A 17,043-nucleotide genomic window follows, 5' to 3' on the forward strand; every position below is an offset into this window, starting at 1 on the left:
GGAGGATCCAATACATACCCTGACGTAAAATATAGGCTTGATGGTACCTATAAAAATTTGGAAAATTTACCCCTCCCTCCTTAATTGATTTTTGCAAAGATACCAAAGCTATTCTATGCGTTTTACCAAGCCAAAGAAATTTTGTTAAAATGCTATTAAGCTTTTTATAAAAGGATCCCTGAAAATAAATAGGTATCATACTCATTTGGTAGCAAACTACAGGCAAGATCATCATTTTAATAGTTTGAACTCTCCCCCACCAAGAAAGATGTAACGGATTCCATTGCTCACATAACTCTGTAACTCTTTTCAATACAAATTTTTCATTTTCTTTTACTTTATCTTCAATTGTATTTTTAACTTGAATGCCAAGATATTTAAATCCTTCTTCTTTCCATATGAACGGAAAAGCGTCAAATAATCCTTTTACACAATGAACATTTAAAGGTATAAGTTCAGACTTACTCCAATTAATTTTATAACCTGAAAATTTGCCAAACATATCAATTAATTCCAATAGACAAGATAAGGTAGACTCTGGATTCCTCAAATAAAGTAAAATATCATCCGCATAAGCCGAAATTTTATATTCCATATCAGAATATGGAATATCCTGTATCCCCCTTGCTTGCTGTATTGCTAACAATAAGGGTTCTAATACAACATCAAATAACAAAGGAGATAAAGGACAACCTTGTCTAACTCCCCTCTGCAATTGAAAACCATCAGATATCATATTATTAATATTTAATCTTGCAATCGGGAAGCTATACAATGTTTTTACCATTTGTATAAATCCAGAACCTATACCAAACCATTCTAAAGCCTGATACATAAAATTCCATTCTACCCTATCAAACGCTTTTTCTGCATCCAAGGAAACTGTAAAAGCCGGTTCATCCATTTTTTTTTTATAAATTTAACATATGAAACAATAATCTAGAGTTATTAGAGGAATGTCTTTTAGCAACGAAACCCGTCTGATGCGTGTCTATAATATGTGGGAGAGCTTTGGCTAATCTCAAAGCCAAAATTTTCGCCAAAAGTTTATTATCCACATTTATTAAAGATATATAGGCCTGTAGTTTGAAACCAAAGTAGGATCTTTATTTGGCTTAGGCAAAACAATTACTATTGATTCAGCCATAGTACCTTTAATATCACCTTTTATAAATTGTGTCTGATATAAATTTAGTAAATATGGGGAAAGGACATTTTGAAATGTTTTATAAAATTCTACTGTATAACCGTCACCACCTGGAGCGGATCCAACTCTAAGAGATCTCAACGCTGTTTCTAATTCTTTTAATGATATAGGTTCATCTAAACTCCGTTTTATATGATCAGGAACCTTAGGTCCAATAATTAAATCTAAAAAATTTTTACCATCTTTTTGCCTCTCCAAATAAGGCTCGGAAGAATACAGGTCCTTATAAAATTTTAGAAATTGCTTTAAAATTATATCCGTTTGATTGGTTATTATACCATTATCATCTTTTATCCCATTAATGTTAGTTCTTCTTTTTTTTGCTTTAAGATAATTTGCCAATAATCTTCCCGCCTTATTAGAATTTCCATAATACATTGTCTGTTTGGAAAACAAGTCTCTTCTTATCATTTTTGAAGCTAATTCGTTATATTTACCTTTTGCTTTCAAAAGAGCTTGTAATACATCATGTTCCCATTTGCTTACCAATTTAGTTTCTAGTATTTTAATTTCTTTTTCTAACTCTATATACTGTTTTTTAATCTGTTTCCTAACAAAAGCCGAATATGATATAATGACCTCTCATAGTCGCTTTAAAAGTGTCCCATACATTTTCAATAGATGTATCTTCCACTAAATTAATTTGAAAGAAATCACTAATTTGTGTTTTAAAATTTTCCAAAAATTTTTCATCCACAAGCAATGCATTATCAAATCTCCAAAGAGGTCTTCTATTTTCTAATTGATCTAATTGTAAATCTATCCATACTCCCGCATGATCCGAAATGATAATGGGATCAATGGAAGCATTAATCACTTGCTGCACCTTATGTGATGAAATAAAAATATAATCTATTCTTGAAAATGATTTATGAACCTGTGAACAAAATGAAAATTCCTGATCATTAAAATGAAGAATACGCCATATATCCTTCAAATCACATGATTGAACCAAATTATCTAAACCTAAAGATTTTATACTTTTACCTGTTTTTTTATCCATTAATGGATCCATTACAGCATTAAAATCTCCAGCCACCATTAAATTAGAAGCAGCCAGTGGTAACAACATACTCTGCAATTTTTTAAAGAATTCTGATTGATTCGAATTAGGGGCATATATATTGAACAATGTCAGGGCATTATTTCCCATACTTATATCAACATGTAGCCATCTTCCATGTGGGTCCGAATTTACTATCTTAAAATTGGCCATACACTTTTTATTTATAAGAACTGCTACTCCTGCTTTTTTACCCTCTGCTGGAGCAAAAAAACATTCTTTCACCCACCCACCCGTTAGTTTCTGTGATTCCTTTATATTAAGATGGGTCTCCTGCAGATAATAAACATCCGCGTTTTGCTTCTTTAAAAATGATAATACCTTTTTCCTTTTGATTACATGATTCAAGCCATTGACATTAATAGAAAATATCTTAAAAGACATAATATATTTTATACTCCTTATCATAATCTTCCTCTTCCCTTCTTCCATAACTAAGATCTAAAAAACTTCTCCCCATGGCACACATTCTTACCTCCAAATTACCCAATCCCTTATTAATCTTTTCCTTAATCATCCTAGTAATATCTTTAATACCCACCTTCTTCCCACCCCTCCCCCCCCAATATAATGACTGCTTAAGGACACACATTGGACAGTAATCCCAACTTCCCCCTCCCCCCCAGGCAACCAATATTTATTAATAACCCCTTTATCCTTTATTGAGACAAACTCACTACCTCTCCACAATATATCTAATTATATCTCTCTTCTTTTTCCATTTTAAAGTAATTAATCTCTATCTATTATTTAACCTTTAGTCACATAACCATATTTATTTCCTAACATTCCATTAATGCATTTTTATCATTTCACCAATCTCTAATTCATTCCCCCAACATTTTATTTCATTCAAGAAAATTCTATCATAGTCATATATTTAATAAAAAGTATCATTTTCCTATATCTTATATTATCTAATCCATCTTCTCCTATCCTCCTTTAAATATCCAACAACAAATATCCATCTCTTCATATATTTCTGTTAAAAAAAATTTCAATTTTATAAGTTTTTATCTCCTATTTGTATTTAAACATTTGTATTTCATTTTCAAAATAATTTTTTTCCCTCCTTTTTATATTTCCTCTTCTCCAAATTAAATCCAATCTTTTTAAAACTATATTATCACAACATCAATCTTTACATTCCTTCAGCTACCAATAAATTCTTATGTATCTTTCTTTTATATTATTCATTTTCCTTTCCTTTACTTGCATTTAAATATCATATAACTTGTCCTTTCTATCATTAGTCCATTCTGCAATCTTTTCCTTATTGTCCTTTCATTCTTTACTTTCTCCTTTTCTGACTTATTAAATAAACTGAACTTTCATATTTATTTCTTATCTCCATCCATCCACTCTTAAAGACTTTTGACTGCCAATTGTCATTCATTTTTTTTTTTTTTTATAATATTCTTTTAGTCTATCAGTCCTGCTTTCTTCTTCTTCACATCTATTTATTTTCCTATTCAGTCTTCACTTTTCCTTTTGTGTTAATTTGTCCAGTCCTCTAATCCTTCTTGTTCATTCTTTACTCCAACCATCCATCTTTCAGTCTCCTAAAAGTTCAGTCTAATAACTTCACTTTAATGTCTTTCCAGTCTATCCTTCTTTCTACTTTCTTTTTTACATTCTTTTATTTTCTTTTTCACTTGTTCATTTTTATTTCCTGTTCTTTGTTGCATATTCTTCTTTTTCCAACAAACAAAAGTCCCATAGTTCTTTATATTTAATTTTTTGTTCAATATCCACCAATCCAGTCTTAGTATTTATCCCTTCATTTCAACACCCATTGTGCTAAAATGACATAGGTTCTGATTTTGAAAGAAAGGTCTTTAGTTTTTCCGGATCAACAAAATACAAAGATTTATCCCCACAAGATACCCTCATTTTTGCTGGGTAATATAACCTATACTTATATCCTTTTTCCTTTAATTGAGATCTCAGATCAAGGAATTTCTTCCTAATATTTGCTGTATTTTTAGCAAAGTCTGGTAAAAACCATATTTTGGATCCTTTATAGTTTAAGTTTTTATCTTTTTTGGCAGCATTTAAAATTTCTATTGCTTGCTGGTATCTTAACATCTTGAATATTAATGGTCTTGGTCTCCCTTGATTTTCCAGACTCTTTATTGGAATCCTGTGTGCCCGTTCTATTTCCAAAGGCTGTTTGAAATCCAACTGCAATAATCTAGGAATTAAATTTTCTAAAAACTGTATTGCATTTTTCCCTTCCAAATTTTCCTGTATTCCAAAAAGTTTTATATTCTTTCTTCTTCCACGGTTTTCGTAATCTTCCAGCTGACTTTTCAATTGAATTATTTCCAAACTGTCATTTTTGCATCTTTTTCCTTCACATTCTAAGCTCTCCATTTTAACTTCTAACTCTGTTGTTCTTTTATTAGCTACTTCCATTTGTCTGTGTATATTCAGGATTTCTTCCTTTAGTTCTGCCATATTACTCACAGTCTCTGTCAGCATTTGTTTGATTTGCCTCAGTTCCCCCATAACTTCAGCTTTGCTTAACTCCTCTGATACATCAGCAGGAAGCGGAACCTTACTCGGGGTAATTTGATCCTGCTTCTGCCTTTTCACAGCCCCTCCGGTTTCACTCTTACTCTGTCGGGTGCTCGCCATGCTCCCGCTGTCCTCTCTGATGTTTTCAGCCGAAAACAGTTTAAAAGGAAATCTTTATTTATTCAACAGTTGCCCAGGTAAGAGGAGCGCTGCGATCACACGACCATTTTGTGTGCGCGCTAAGCCACGCCCCTCAACCAACAGTCCCACAAAATTTCCTTAATACAGAATTCTTTAAATCTAAAACAAAACTTTGGAATTTGGTACAATTAGATTTCCAATCAGAGACCTGCTGTATAAGCTTCCAAAAGTTGGAAACATAACTTTTTGGACTTAAATTAATTAAGGGAAGGAGGGACTCGAGTGATTGTTTTATTGTTGAATGATTTGTACTTTGTATTTTTTTAAGCCTGGTTCACCACCTTAAAATTCACATTGAAGCTGGTTAATTCTGAAATTGTCCTAAACTAATACTTGCTGTATTCTTCCCACAGTCGCAAGGCTTTGACAGACTGGGAAACGGACATTAGCCCCTTGGTAGGGGAAGAGCTAATGGTGGATGTGTTGGAAGATGTCCCACTCTCCATGCATAACTTTGTAAGTCTCAAGAACCATAGTCTTCTGCTTCCTAACCTTTGTGCTGAGCTGAATACTTATGACATCATTCCTGCTTTAGACTCCTCTTCTTCCAGGTTAGAGAGTCAGCACATACCTAGTAGATTTTTTTATAGGGTTGCCACTAGTGCTGCCCAGTTCATGATTTGAATCGGTTCACCGATTCACTTCGGGTGAATCGATTCGAATTGATTTAAAACACAAAAAAATTGGCTTCCCGATTCAGACCCTCATCCCCTAAAGCAGGAGTGGCAGTGCTGCTCTTACTGGCTGGCTGCTGCCACACCTGCTTTAGAGGTCGAGGAGGGAGGGTCAGTTGGGAAGTGCTGCTATCGGCTTTCCCCCCCAGCGTCCGGTTCTCCCCACCCCCCGGCGTCTGATTTCACATCCTGGCATCCGGCTTCCCCCTTGGCCTCCCTGCACCATTTACCTTATAGGTGAAGCCTGCAGAGCAGATCACGGTACTAGCGTCTTTGCAAACTGCTTCAAGGCTGTTTCCTCCACTGTGATCCTGCCTCTGACGTCAGAGGAGGGGCGAAACCGCAGCTGAGGAAACAGCTCAAAGCAGTTTGCAAAGACGCTAGTACTGCGATCTGCTCTGCAGGCTGTACCTATAAGGTAAACGGTGTGGGGAGGCCAGGGGGAACACGGAGGCCTTCCTGGGGTGGGGAGGGGTACGCAGTCCTTCAGGGTGGGACAGGCCATCAAAGGGGGGGACAGGCCAGGGATGGTGGCATAGGCCTTCTGGGGGGACAGGCAGGCCTTCAAGGGGGGTCAAGCCTTCAAGGGGGGACAGACCTTCAAAGGGGGGACAGGCCAGGGATGGTGGCATAGGCCTTCAGGGGAGACAAGCCTTTAAGGGAGGGGACAGGCCTTTAAGGGGGGAAAGGCCTTTAAGAGGGGGCAGGCCTTTAAGGGGGGGCAGGCCCTCAGGGGTGGGGTGCAGGCCTTCGGAGGGGACAGACCTTCAGGGGAGGGGGGCCCTGGTGTAGAAGTACACTGAGGGAAGGAAGGGGGGTTTCAAAGAGACGTGCATATGCCGGACTTTGGGGGGGAAGAAATAATGGGTCTAAAAATAGAGGAGAGGGAGAGAGATGATGGACAATGGGATTTAGGGAGGGAAGGAACAGAAAGGGAGAGAAGTTGGACACAAGGGATGGTGTGGAGGGGGGGATAGAGATACTGGATAGGAGGGAAGTTGGGAAAAGAAAGGGAGAGATGGTAGATCCTGGGGTGGTGGGGAAGGAGGGAGAGATGCTGGTTGAAAGGGTAGTTAAGAAAAGGTGGATCTGTGGATGGAGATGAAAAAAAAAGAAAGATGCCAGACCTCCGGGGGAGGGAAAGGAAACGGAAGGGGAGGATGGAGATGGCAGATGGATGGTTAACACGGAGAAAGATGAAAGAAGGCAACCCTGGCAAGCAAGTTATCGGAAGACAACCAGAGCCTGGGACCAACAAGATTTGAATAATGATCAGACAACAAAAGGTAGAAAAACTAATTTTATTTTCTGTTTTGTGATTACAATATGTCAGATTTGAAACGTGTATCCTGCCAGAGCTGGTGTTAGACTGCAAACGTGAGCAAGGATTTAACAGAGAGAGGAAAAGTCTTTTTTGTTTGTTTATTTTGTTTACACCACAGCGCCAGTGTGGTTAGGAGAAGGCAAAGGGGGTGAAGAGGCTATAAAATAAACCCACCAGGATGTTTGAAAAAAACACCCAATTGGGCAGGAAAATCGAATCAAATCGAAAAACCAATTAAATAGGCTGAATCGAATCAAAATTTTTTTTCCTGAATCGGGCAGCACTAGTTGCCACTGCACATCACCAAACACTCAGGGGATCTCAACCTAGTCCTCAAGACACACCAAGGCAATCTGTTTTTCAAAATATCCACAATGAATATGCGTGAGAGAACTTTATAATGAGGGTAGTATATATAAAGTTTTTAAATTTGTAAATGTCTGTTGAATGACTTTGGATGTTTTATCATAAGCTGCCTAGGTTTTAGGTGAATAATAAATACATATACCCATTGTATTATTCCTTCTGCCAGAAACTCCCCAACCCTGAGATGTCCTGTTTGTCCATATTAGATTGTAATCTTTTCTGAGTATGGACCATCTATTGAATATTAAATGTACAGCACTACATATGCCTTTCAGTGCTATAGAAATGATAAGTAGTAGTGATATTTCAAATAATAAAATCTTGAATACCAAATTGGCTTGGATTAAGAATCCCTGCTCTAATCCCATCTGATTTTGTCCCGTTGTGTGCATGGAGTTATTGTTCTGATTTTTTTTTTCCCCACTGATTTACATAAATAAATCAGAACTAAAAGTTCATACATACAACTGAGCAAAATAAGGACAGTCAGATAATTCAGTTGATCTGGAATGAAGTGGCAACCCTAGCTTGACATTCTTATTCTTTACTATCCTGTGAAGGAATCACAGTGGTATCAATCCTTTCTGAAACAGGTCTACTAAAGATTAGGAAACATAGTTTAGAAAAATGCACTAGACTTCACTGCCTTTGAAAGGAAGGTTGTTGAAATGTTCAGAGCAAAAATTAATTTCTATGGCAGCTTCAGGACTTCTAAGGCTATCTTGAGAACACTGTCAGGGAAAACGTTTAGTGTTCTGTTGTAGCACGTCCATTTGGAATAGTGCTAAAGGTTCACAAACCTCCTCCTTCCCCTCTTCTATCATTAACTGATACTTCTTTTTCAGGTCCGCAAGACATACTTCAACTTGGCTTTCTGTGACTTCTGCCTTAAATTTCTCTTCCATGGCTTTCGCTGCCAGACATGTGGCTACAAATTCCACCAGCACTGCAGCAGCAAGGTGCCCACAGCCTGCGTGGACATGGCCAAAATCCACAAGCCACCGTTAGTACTACCAAACCATGTCATTATGTGTGGAGGGTAGAAATTGGTGCAGTTAACACTGCATCAGCAAAGGCCCCACTGCCTAGGCAAGCATGGCTAAGATCCACAAGCCATCGTTACCATCAAGAACCCTGCCATTGTGGTGGAAGTTGTCACCAGTACTACCACAGGAAGGTGTCTGTGGCAAGCGGGGTTGTAGTGAAAGGATTTGTAATGCCAACATACGTATTCCTATTAGGACAAAGAGAAAAAAATACTTAGAGGAAAGAGGTGATATGGGGTGGATTCTTCCTTTGTACTGTTATGATGGCAGTCCAATGGCAAAAGTACTTTTGCTCTTCTGGAAATCCAAAGGGACATCTTCCCTAAGGCATTTGCCAGCCTGGTACCTGATTGTTTTATATAACCCTTTAATTGGCAGATGGTGAAACAGCTGCTTTATGTAACTTGATGTAACGAGAGCAACATTGCCAAGTAATAGGCTTTTGGAGATTCAGATCTCCTATAAGAGCCATAGAAAGCATGTTGCTTCTGAGCAACAATGCCAAATAAAGGGTTACGACATCTGAGGTATAAAGATTCCACTTCTCTCTGACTGAAACCTATTCTCACCCTTCTCCTTTCTGATTCTCTTCTGTTCTTTCTTTTTTTCCTCTGCTTTTCATCCTTTATTCTCTTTAGACTTTTCTGCTTTCCTCTCTTCTAATTTTTCTTCCATTTTCCCTGCTTTCTCGATATCAGTTCTGCCTATCCTTCTCCTTCTGAGTCCACTTTACCCCTGCAATAGTCTTGCACCTTTAATTTGCTTTCTCTTTCCAGGTCTTTCACTTCCAGTTTCCAGGAGATCGCTCCATATCAGGAACAACCGTCTCCCCTAATTCCTGAGCCTCTCACACCACAGCCTGCCAGGTGTGTACAAATAGAGAAGCAGCATACCTGACTCCATCTCCCGCTCCTTGACTTTCTCAAGGTTTCATTTGGGGCACTATGGAGGCAATAATAGTCTCCACATGCTTCTGCAAACCCCATGGGGAATTTTAACCTATGGTTTGTGAAGCATCATGAAAGCCAAACTACAAAGATACTTTTGCTTTCAGTATCACTTACCATCTCTGGGCAATTTTTCTGGGCAAAATTGTATGAATTCTTGTGATCTATCATTTCTCTGCCCTTGGGAATGCCTTTGCAGATGCAAGTAAATGTGCCCACATTATTGAACTGTGTGGATACTTTTACCTGTGGAGAGGTTGGACAATAACACAAATTTCCATAGGTAAAATGCTATTTTATTTATGGAAAGGGCTACCATCATTTCCTCTCTGTGGCCTTTATTGAGGACAGTGTTGAGATGCCATGGCCTCGAGAAGGGAGGGCGAGAAGGAGGGGTGCAGGGCAGGAGCACAGAAAGTTTGCTCCTGCCCACACACCGCTGGACCACCAGGGATGCAAGAAGAGGTACAGAGGGGGTAAAAAAAATTGTTAGTATCGGCTGCGACGGGAGGGATCCCTTCTGTCCCGGCCTATCAGAGGCCTGTATCAAGTCCGGGAGGAGGTCGGGTGATGACCTGAATATAGGACGAGACCCCCATTTTTGGACCATTTTTATGGCCCAAAATCTCATCTTATATTCGAGTATATATGGTAGTCTACACTGGCCTGGTAATTTGTGTATAGTTTGTATAGAATTAGTATATATCATAAATGCTCAGTGGTTTTATTTATATACCACTTATATCCTAAGTGGTTTTACATTTGGTTACTTTATCATATTTCCCTATCTGTCCCAGTGGGCTCAAATTCTATCTAGTGTACCTGGGTCAATGAGGGGATTAAGTGACTTGCATATGGTCACAAGGAGCAGTGAGGGATTTGAACCTACAGCCTCAGGGTGCTGAGGCTGTAGCTGTAACCCCTGCGCCACACACTCCCACTGTGTGGTTCTGCTTTGGCAGTGACATACTGGAGACTTCAACACTATGCCAGCCCTTGTAACAGTTATTTCACTGGAATAGTTCAGTATCTCTGTCTCCATCTGCTGGTAGGAGGCCTGAACCTGTTGGTTTAGACTGGTCTAGCAGGACTGAAAAAAAGGAAATAGTAACAGGTATGAATAAAATCATCTTCCTTGTAGCAGTTTTCAAAGGGGAATTGTATGTACTTTCCCTATGAAAACTGGTGCAAAGTCCACAGGTTAAAAAAACCAAACAAAACATGGATTTTTCAGCTGTATGGGCAGTATGAAAATTGCCACTACAGCATCAGTCACTTCACTCAGGCAGATCTTACTTGTTTGTTGTAGACTGTAGGAGGAAGGAATAAATTTTATCTTGAGCCCACAGAAAGAAAGGTCAGGGACTGTCTCATGTACTAGGGTAAAGGGACTAGTTCTTCCTTAGGATGCAGGAAGAGAGTGGGATCTACTTTAATGTTAGTGAAAGAGCTGGTTAACAGAACCTGTCTTAGATTGTAGAGAGAGGTGATGAGGTCTGGCTTAGTTTACAAAGGAATAGGTTCTCTTTAATGATGCAAGGTCTTTGCTTTGACTTACTGTTGATTCCCTTTGCCTTGCAGCTCTCACATGCAGCACCTCAGTACTAGTGCCTTCTCTTTCCCCAGCAACACTCAGCTTCTCCAACGTCACCGCTCTACATCTACACCCAATGTCCACATTGATAGTACTACTGGGCCTGTGGACAGCAGCATCATCGAGGTGAGTGCACCTGGGCCTCTTCACTTGGACCATTCAGAGAAATTCCATCTAAGTCAACCATACATAGCAACAAAATATATTTATTTTCAGGTCAATATTTAGCTGCCATGGTCGGTGTTATTTTCAAATGCCAGTTACAGTGGTCAAAAAATATCTTCATATTCAGCATCACTATCTGTGAATATCCAAAAGGTGCCTTCTGTCCTAAGTTATTCAGATACGGTTTTCAGATAGGCTGAATATTGCCGCTATTAAAATATGTTCTTGGACTGTCTGTCTAGCCCAGCACTGTCTGCATAGTACAGAAGCAGTCTGTAAGGACATTCAGAGACGTTTTCCAGAAAGTGTCCCTGAATATCCCAGTCTGCAGCACATATCTGAAAAACAGCACCAGCCATCTAGATAAGTGTATTTGAATATGGACATATTTATTTAAAATCATTTGTATGCTGTCTTTCTAATTAAAATCAAAATGGCTTACTATGTTACATAGTAATCATAAATACATAAACATAAAGATTAAATATAACATATGAATCAAATCCTATAAACCCATGAAAATCAATTCCCAAAAACTGCAATCAACTCTACTAGTAGCTCAACTAATATTATTGATAAAAAGCTATCTTGTCAGTTTTTAGCCCTTGGCATATTCAATGCTAGATCATGTCTGTTTACCAGCACTGACTATCCAGAGCCAATTTAACATATGCATCCCATCTGATATTCAGCTAGACCTTGTGGGGGGGCAGGAAGTTAACTGCATTGGCCAGTTAACTGCATTGGCCAGTTAGCTAAAGTAAGGACAGCATTTTTCTAGTGCAGTGTGTCTAGTAGTTCTGAATGCTAGGGTTATGCATCTGAACCCGCAAATTGCTTGCAGAATGATATCACTCATCTTTTAACCCCGCCTCCTTCCCAGTAGGCTTGGTCCTGCCCCTGCAGTTTTTTTCTACAAGCAAGTAGCTCAGATGTGATTCTGACCTGCTCTGTGGTTTTGTTATTTTCGGTGAGTTTTCCTGTCATTTTAAGTTTAAGGTTCAGTGCCCAGAGGTTTCCTCTTGTTAGGATCTCTACATGGAAGAAGATGCAGACTCATGCCGACTCACTCTCAAGGACACCTGTCTAGCCAGCCTTCTGTAATATTTTTGGAGCTTAGGGGCCATTCTCTGAGTAGCTGCTCGCATCTGTGATTTATCAGGATCTCGAGTGCAGGCTGTTTGGATCCTTCCAGGCTTGGCCAGGATTAATAGTGGACCGGCTGTTTGGTCCTCCCCCAGTTGTGGTAAGAGAGTTTCCAGGGATTGAGGCTCAGTCCAACATGAGTCCGACTTGCAGCTCGAAGATCATGTTTGTAGAGCGAACCTGTGAGGCACTTCTGAACTGAGGCAGGCAGGCGCCACATGGCACAGTGAATAAGATTGTTATAGCCTAAGGGGAAAATCTAGGGGAGGGGGAGGTTTCTTGGGGCCAGAGCTAGGGTCCCCCTCCTCCAAATCCCCTTTACCTATAGTTTTTGAACTTCAGGTGAGCTCCCTGAGCCATTTTTAGCATGAATTTGCTGATGGTGGCCATCTGAGATTTTAAACTTTCTTTTTTTTTTCAAAAGGCTCTATTTACCTCAAAACCCCTCAATCTTGCTTAAAATTGATAGGGATGGATTCCTCAGGCCTTTCTACCCCTGTATCATTCCAGGATGCAGTTTTCCTGGCAGAGTCTGGTTCTCTGCATGAGACCAGTGGACCCGAGGGAAGATCTCACAGTGTGGTGGTTGTTCAAGGCATCAGCACTTCCGGGCATAATAGCATGCTGGAATTTCTATCAATCTCCACATCACAGTTCTTAATTATGAGCAGCTCAGTGACTCTGACCATGTTTTTTGCCTCGAATCCTGACATCACAAAACTAGTCACTGACCACTGCGAGTCTTCAGAGGGGTTCCTGTGAGTGACCAAGACTATGGCCAAGCTTTGGATTTTCAACAGCTATTTGTTCAGCTGAAGGTGGATTCGCTGGTAGCACAGATCATCAAGCGGACTTCCTTGCCCATTGAAGGATACTCAGGACTGCAAGATAGATGTTCTCAAGAGGCAATTTGAAGCTTTAGCCTTAGGAATTAAAGCGGCAGCCATGACTTCCTGTGTGGCACATACTTGCCACGCCAGCTAGCTTGGGTCCCGGCCTCAGAAGAAGACAAGGACCCTTAGATGATCATTTCTGGGGTGAATTATGTAGCAGATGCTCTGTTTGACATCATAAGAGTCATGACAAGGTGTCAGCCTATTCTATCTCCGCCCAACAAATGCTCTGGATCAGACAATGGGCAGGACACTCTGCTTCCAAGACCACCCTCAGCAGGCTTCCCTTCAAGGGGCAGATGCTATTTGGAAAGGGTCTAGAAGACCTGATGGCCAGTGTTACAGATTGCCGTCCTAAGGCCTTGCTGGACAGCAGCCCCTGGGCAGCTTGGAACTCTGGGCATAGGAATTTTTGAGGCTCTTAAAGATTCCATTCTTACCCAAGAGGCCAAGTAACACAGAGGTCCTTTCAGGAGTCACGACAGAGGTTCAGTGGGGGCAGAAGGCAGCAAGCCTCTGACTCTTGGCCCTCTCCAGCTTCTAAGAAAGCACAATAACGACAGGTCAGTGACTGCACCCCCCCCACACACACACACACAATAAGGAGCATGCTGTCTGCTTACTGGATGGTCTGGGCACAGATAGGTGCAGATCGTTGGGTCCTGGAGGTTGTTTGAGAAGGATACAAGATGGAGTTTTGTAACCAGCCAGCCAGAGAGAGTCCTCAGAGTCCAGGCAATGGTGCAAAGGCTCCTGGATCTTTGCACCATAGAGCCAGTTCCAGATGAAGACTCTGGCTCAGGCAGATGCTCCATATACTTCATAGTGACAAAAAAAAGCTCGGAAGACGGGGGGCTTCAAGTCGGTCAGTACTGCGCTGAAAGAGCAGCCCTATTCTATCTCCACCCAACAGGCACTCTGGATCTGTTGGGCGCTTGCACATGAAGACCGTTCATTTAGTCATTGCAGCAGTGGTGCCTGGGGAATTTCTTGCTTCCCTTGATTTGACAGAGGCCTATCTCCACATTCCCATTTTTCTGGCTCAAGGTACTTGCGTTTCTTTGGACTGGAGCAGTTTTTCCAATTCTCCGTTCTCCCCTTTGATATTGTCACGGTGCCTCGCACCTTTACCAAGGTGATGGTGGTAGCAGCGCACCTACACAAGGCAGAGATCTAAGTACACCCATATTTGGACAGTTAGCTAATCGGGGCCTCATCCAAGGAAGAGTGCAAACTGGCAGTCTCGAGAGTGGTCCAATTTCAGGATTTGGAATGGATAGTCAACTTCAAGAAGAGTCACTTGGAGCCAACCCAGCACTTGGAGTACCTGGGAGTTCTGTTTGACACAGCTGTAGGCCAAGTTTTTCTCCCAAGTTCATGCAGACAGAGGCTCCCGAAGTGGATATCAGACCTTCTTCTGAGCCCAGCTTCAAAGGCGTGGCATTATCTGCAGATTTTGGGGTCAATGGCAACAACCATAGAGGTGGCCCCTTGGGCCAGGGCACACATGAGACCCCTTCAAGACTCTCTCCTATCCCGCTGGTCTCCTCTGACAGACTCGCTTCAACAACCACTTCCATGGACACCAGAAGAAAGGAACAGCTTATGGTGGTGGCTGCAGATAGCTTCTCTCTCAAAGGGCATGCCACTCCGTATATCTTTCTGGGAGATCCTAACAACTGATGTTAGCCTTTACAGCTGTGTGTATGGGGGGGGGAGCGGTCATTGCAGTGGTCACCCAGTTCAGAATCAAGTGATCCATATATTACCTGGAACTCAGAGCCATTCAGCTGCCATTGCAGGCCCTGGAGAAGTGACTACAAGGCAATCAGGATATTCTTGGACAATGCAAAAGCGGTGACAAAGAGGCACCAGGAGTGCCCCTTTATGTCTAGAAGGTCAGCTTCTCTTACAGTGGGCAGATACTCATCTGCAGGCTCTCTCAACTTCACATGTTGCGGGAGTGGAGAATGTTCAGGCAGACTCTCAGCTGGCAGACACTCGACCCAGGGGAGTGGTCACTGTCCTCACTAGCATTCAGTGCCATTGTTCGGCAGTGGGGGTACCCACTGATGGATCTCATGGCCTCAGTGGCAAACATAATGGTGGATCGCTTTTACAGCCAAAGATACGAGCCCAGAAGCGTAGGGTTGGATGCGTTGGTCCAGCTGTCGCCAGAGGAGAGGGTCTTGTATGTGTTTCCCCCATGGTCTATGCTAGGTCAAGACATTCGCAGGATCACAAGTCACCTGGGGCTGGTTGTCCTAGCGGCGCCCAATTGGTCTCTCAGACCGTGGTATGTAGACCTAGTTCATCTACAGAGAGACGAAGGACTCAGGTTGTCGGTTTAGACAGATTTCTTGACACAGGGCTTGATCCCCATAGAGAATCCGGAACACTTTGGGCTTGCGGCATGGCTCTTGAGCAGGCTATCCTAGTAAGGAAGGGATACTCGGAGATGGTCGTTTCCTTAGAACAAAGAAGCCCTCAATGGTGGTGGCCTATGCCAAGGCCTGGAAGACCTTCCAGTACTGGTGTGCTAAGATTGATGCAGATCTCTTACAAGCCTCGATCTCGGTAGTCCTGGAATTTTTGCAAGAGGGACTTGAGAAAGGCTTGTTCAGATCGCTGAAAGTGCAGAGGGCAGGCCTTTCATGTTTCTGAGCTCAGGGAGAGAGATCATCTCTGGCCTCTTACCCAGATGTAGCAAGATTCTTTCATGGGGATCTCAGGTTGCTATTCCCATCCTGGAACTTTAATACCATTTTGCGAGGTTCAGTAGGGCTCCGTATGAGCTCTTACAGAAGGCTTACCTCTTAGATCTGATAGTCAAGACGGTTTTTCTTGGTAGTGATTACATCATTGAGATGAGTCTCTTGAGTTACAGGCTCTCTCTTGCAGGGAGCTGTTTCTTAAAATTACGGAAGCAGGGCTTTCCTTGTGCACAGTTCCATCTTTTCTACTGAATGTAGTCTTAGCTTTCCATTTCAAACAGGAAGTCATTTGCCTGCCTTTCAGCCTACAGGGTCAAAGGAAAAAGACCAAAATACTGCATTTGCTAGATGTCAGTAAAGTGTTTCTTCAGTACCAAAGTTATCGATGAGGTTTGAGTTTCTGATCACCTTTTTGTTCTGACCAGTCATGCTAAGAAAGCAGCCGCCAGTTGCGTTGAAGGCACACTCCACCAGAGGGTGGCTATCATGGACAGAGGCTCAGGTGGTCTTCCCCGTGGAGATTTGTAGAGCAGTGACATGGTCTACTCTTCACATCTTTACCAGGTTCTATAGAGTAGACATTGCAGCCAGGAAAGACTCCATTTTTGGGTCCTCAGTAGTAAAGTCAGGCTCAGTAGTCCTGCCTTAGATTCAGGGGACTGCTTTGGTATGTCCCTAGCGTTCAAGACTACTAGATACATTGCACTAGAAAGAAAGGTCAGGTTCGTACTTACCTTGATAATCTTCTTTCTTGTAGATGTGTCTAGTAATCCTGAAGCCTCGCCCTGTGAGGGGCCTTCACCTGCCTTTGATCTTAATTTCAGTCTGTGTATGATTTTGAGAATTTTCTCTGTGTCTCAACTAAGCTGAAAAGAAAAAAAAAGGGAGGATATGCGAGTAGCTACGAGCTCTATAAATGTTAGTACCGGTTGCACAAAGTTTTGCATAATTTTGATAATGTTATTTATAATTGTTTCAGAGCAGAAAAGAAGTATAGTGTTGAGTAGTTCTCCCCATTGTCCTCCTTTACATTACATTGGTGTCTTCTCTTCCACCAATACTTTTCAGTTCTAGGTGGTTTCCAACAAGAATTGGCCTGGGCGTTCCCTGGGAGATTACAAGGTTGATAGATATAGTATGCATCGGGATCTGGGATGTTTTCCATTACAGTGGTTCTTGACTG

General features: G+C 41.4%; 1 protein-coding gene across 7 annotated transcripts in view; it reads left to right on the forward strand.

The window, feature by feature from the left end:
• ARAF (A-Raf proto-oncogene, serine/threonine kinase) overlaps positions 1-17,043 on the forward strand; it is an 88,322-nt gene that overhangs the window by 50,213 nt on the left and 21,066 nt on the right. For all 7 annotated transcript variants that reach the window (XM_033924093.1, XM_033924074.1, XM_033924131.1 and 4 more), the window contains 4 exons: positions 5,345-5,447; positions 8,201-8,358; positions 9,178-9,267; positions 10,930-11,068. In XM_033924093.1, the coding sequence (XP_033779984.1) occupies positions 5,345-5,447; positions 8,201-8,358; positions 9,178-9,267; positions 10,930-11,068 (490 nt within the window). The remainder of the gene's footprint in view (positions 1-5,344; positions 5,448-8,200; positions 8,359-9,177; positions 9,268-10,929; positions 11,069-17,043) is intronic.

Source organism: Geotrypetes seraphini, chromosome 1, assembly GCF_902459505.1.
Source record: "Geotrypetes seraphini chromosome 1, aGeoSer1.1, whole genome shotgun sequence".
In the NCBI taxonomy this organism is placed as follows: Eukaryota; Metazoa; Chordata; class Amphibia; order Gymnophiona; family Dermophiidae; genus Geotrypetes; species Geotrypetes seraphini.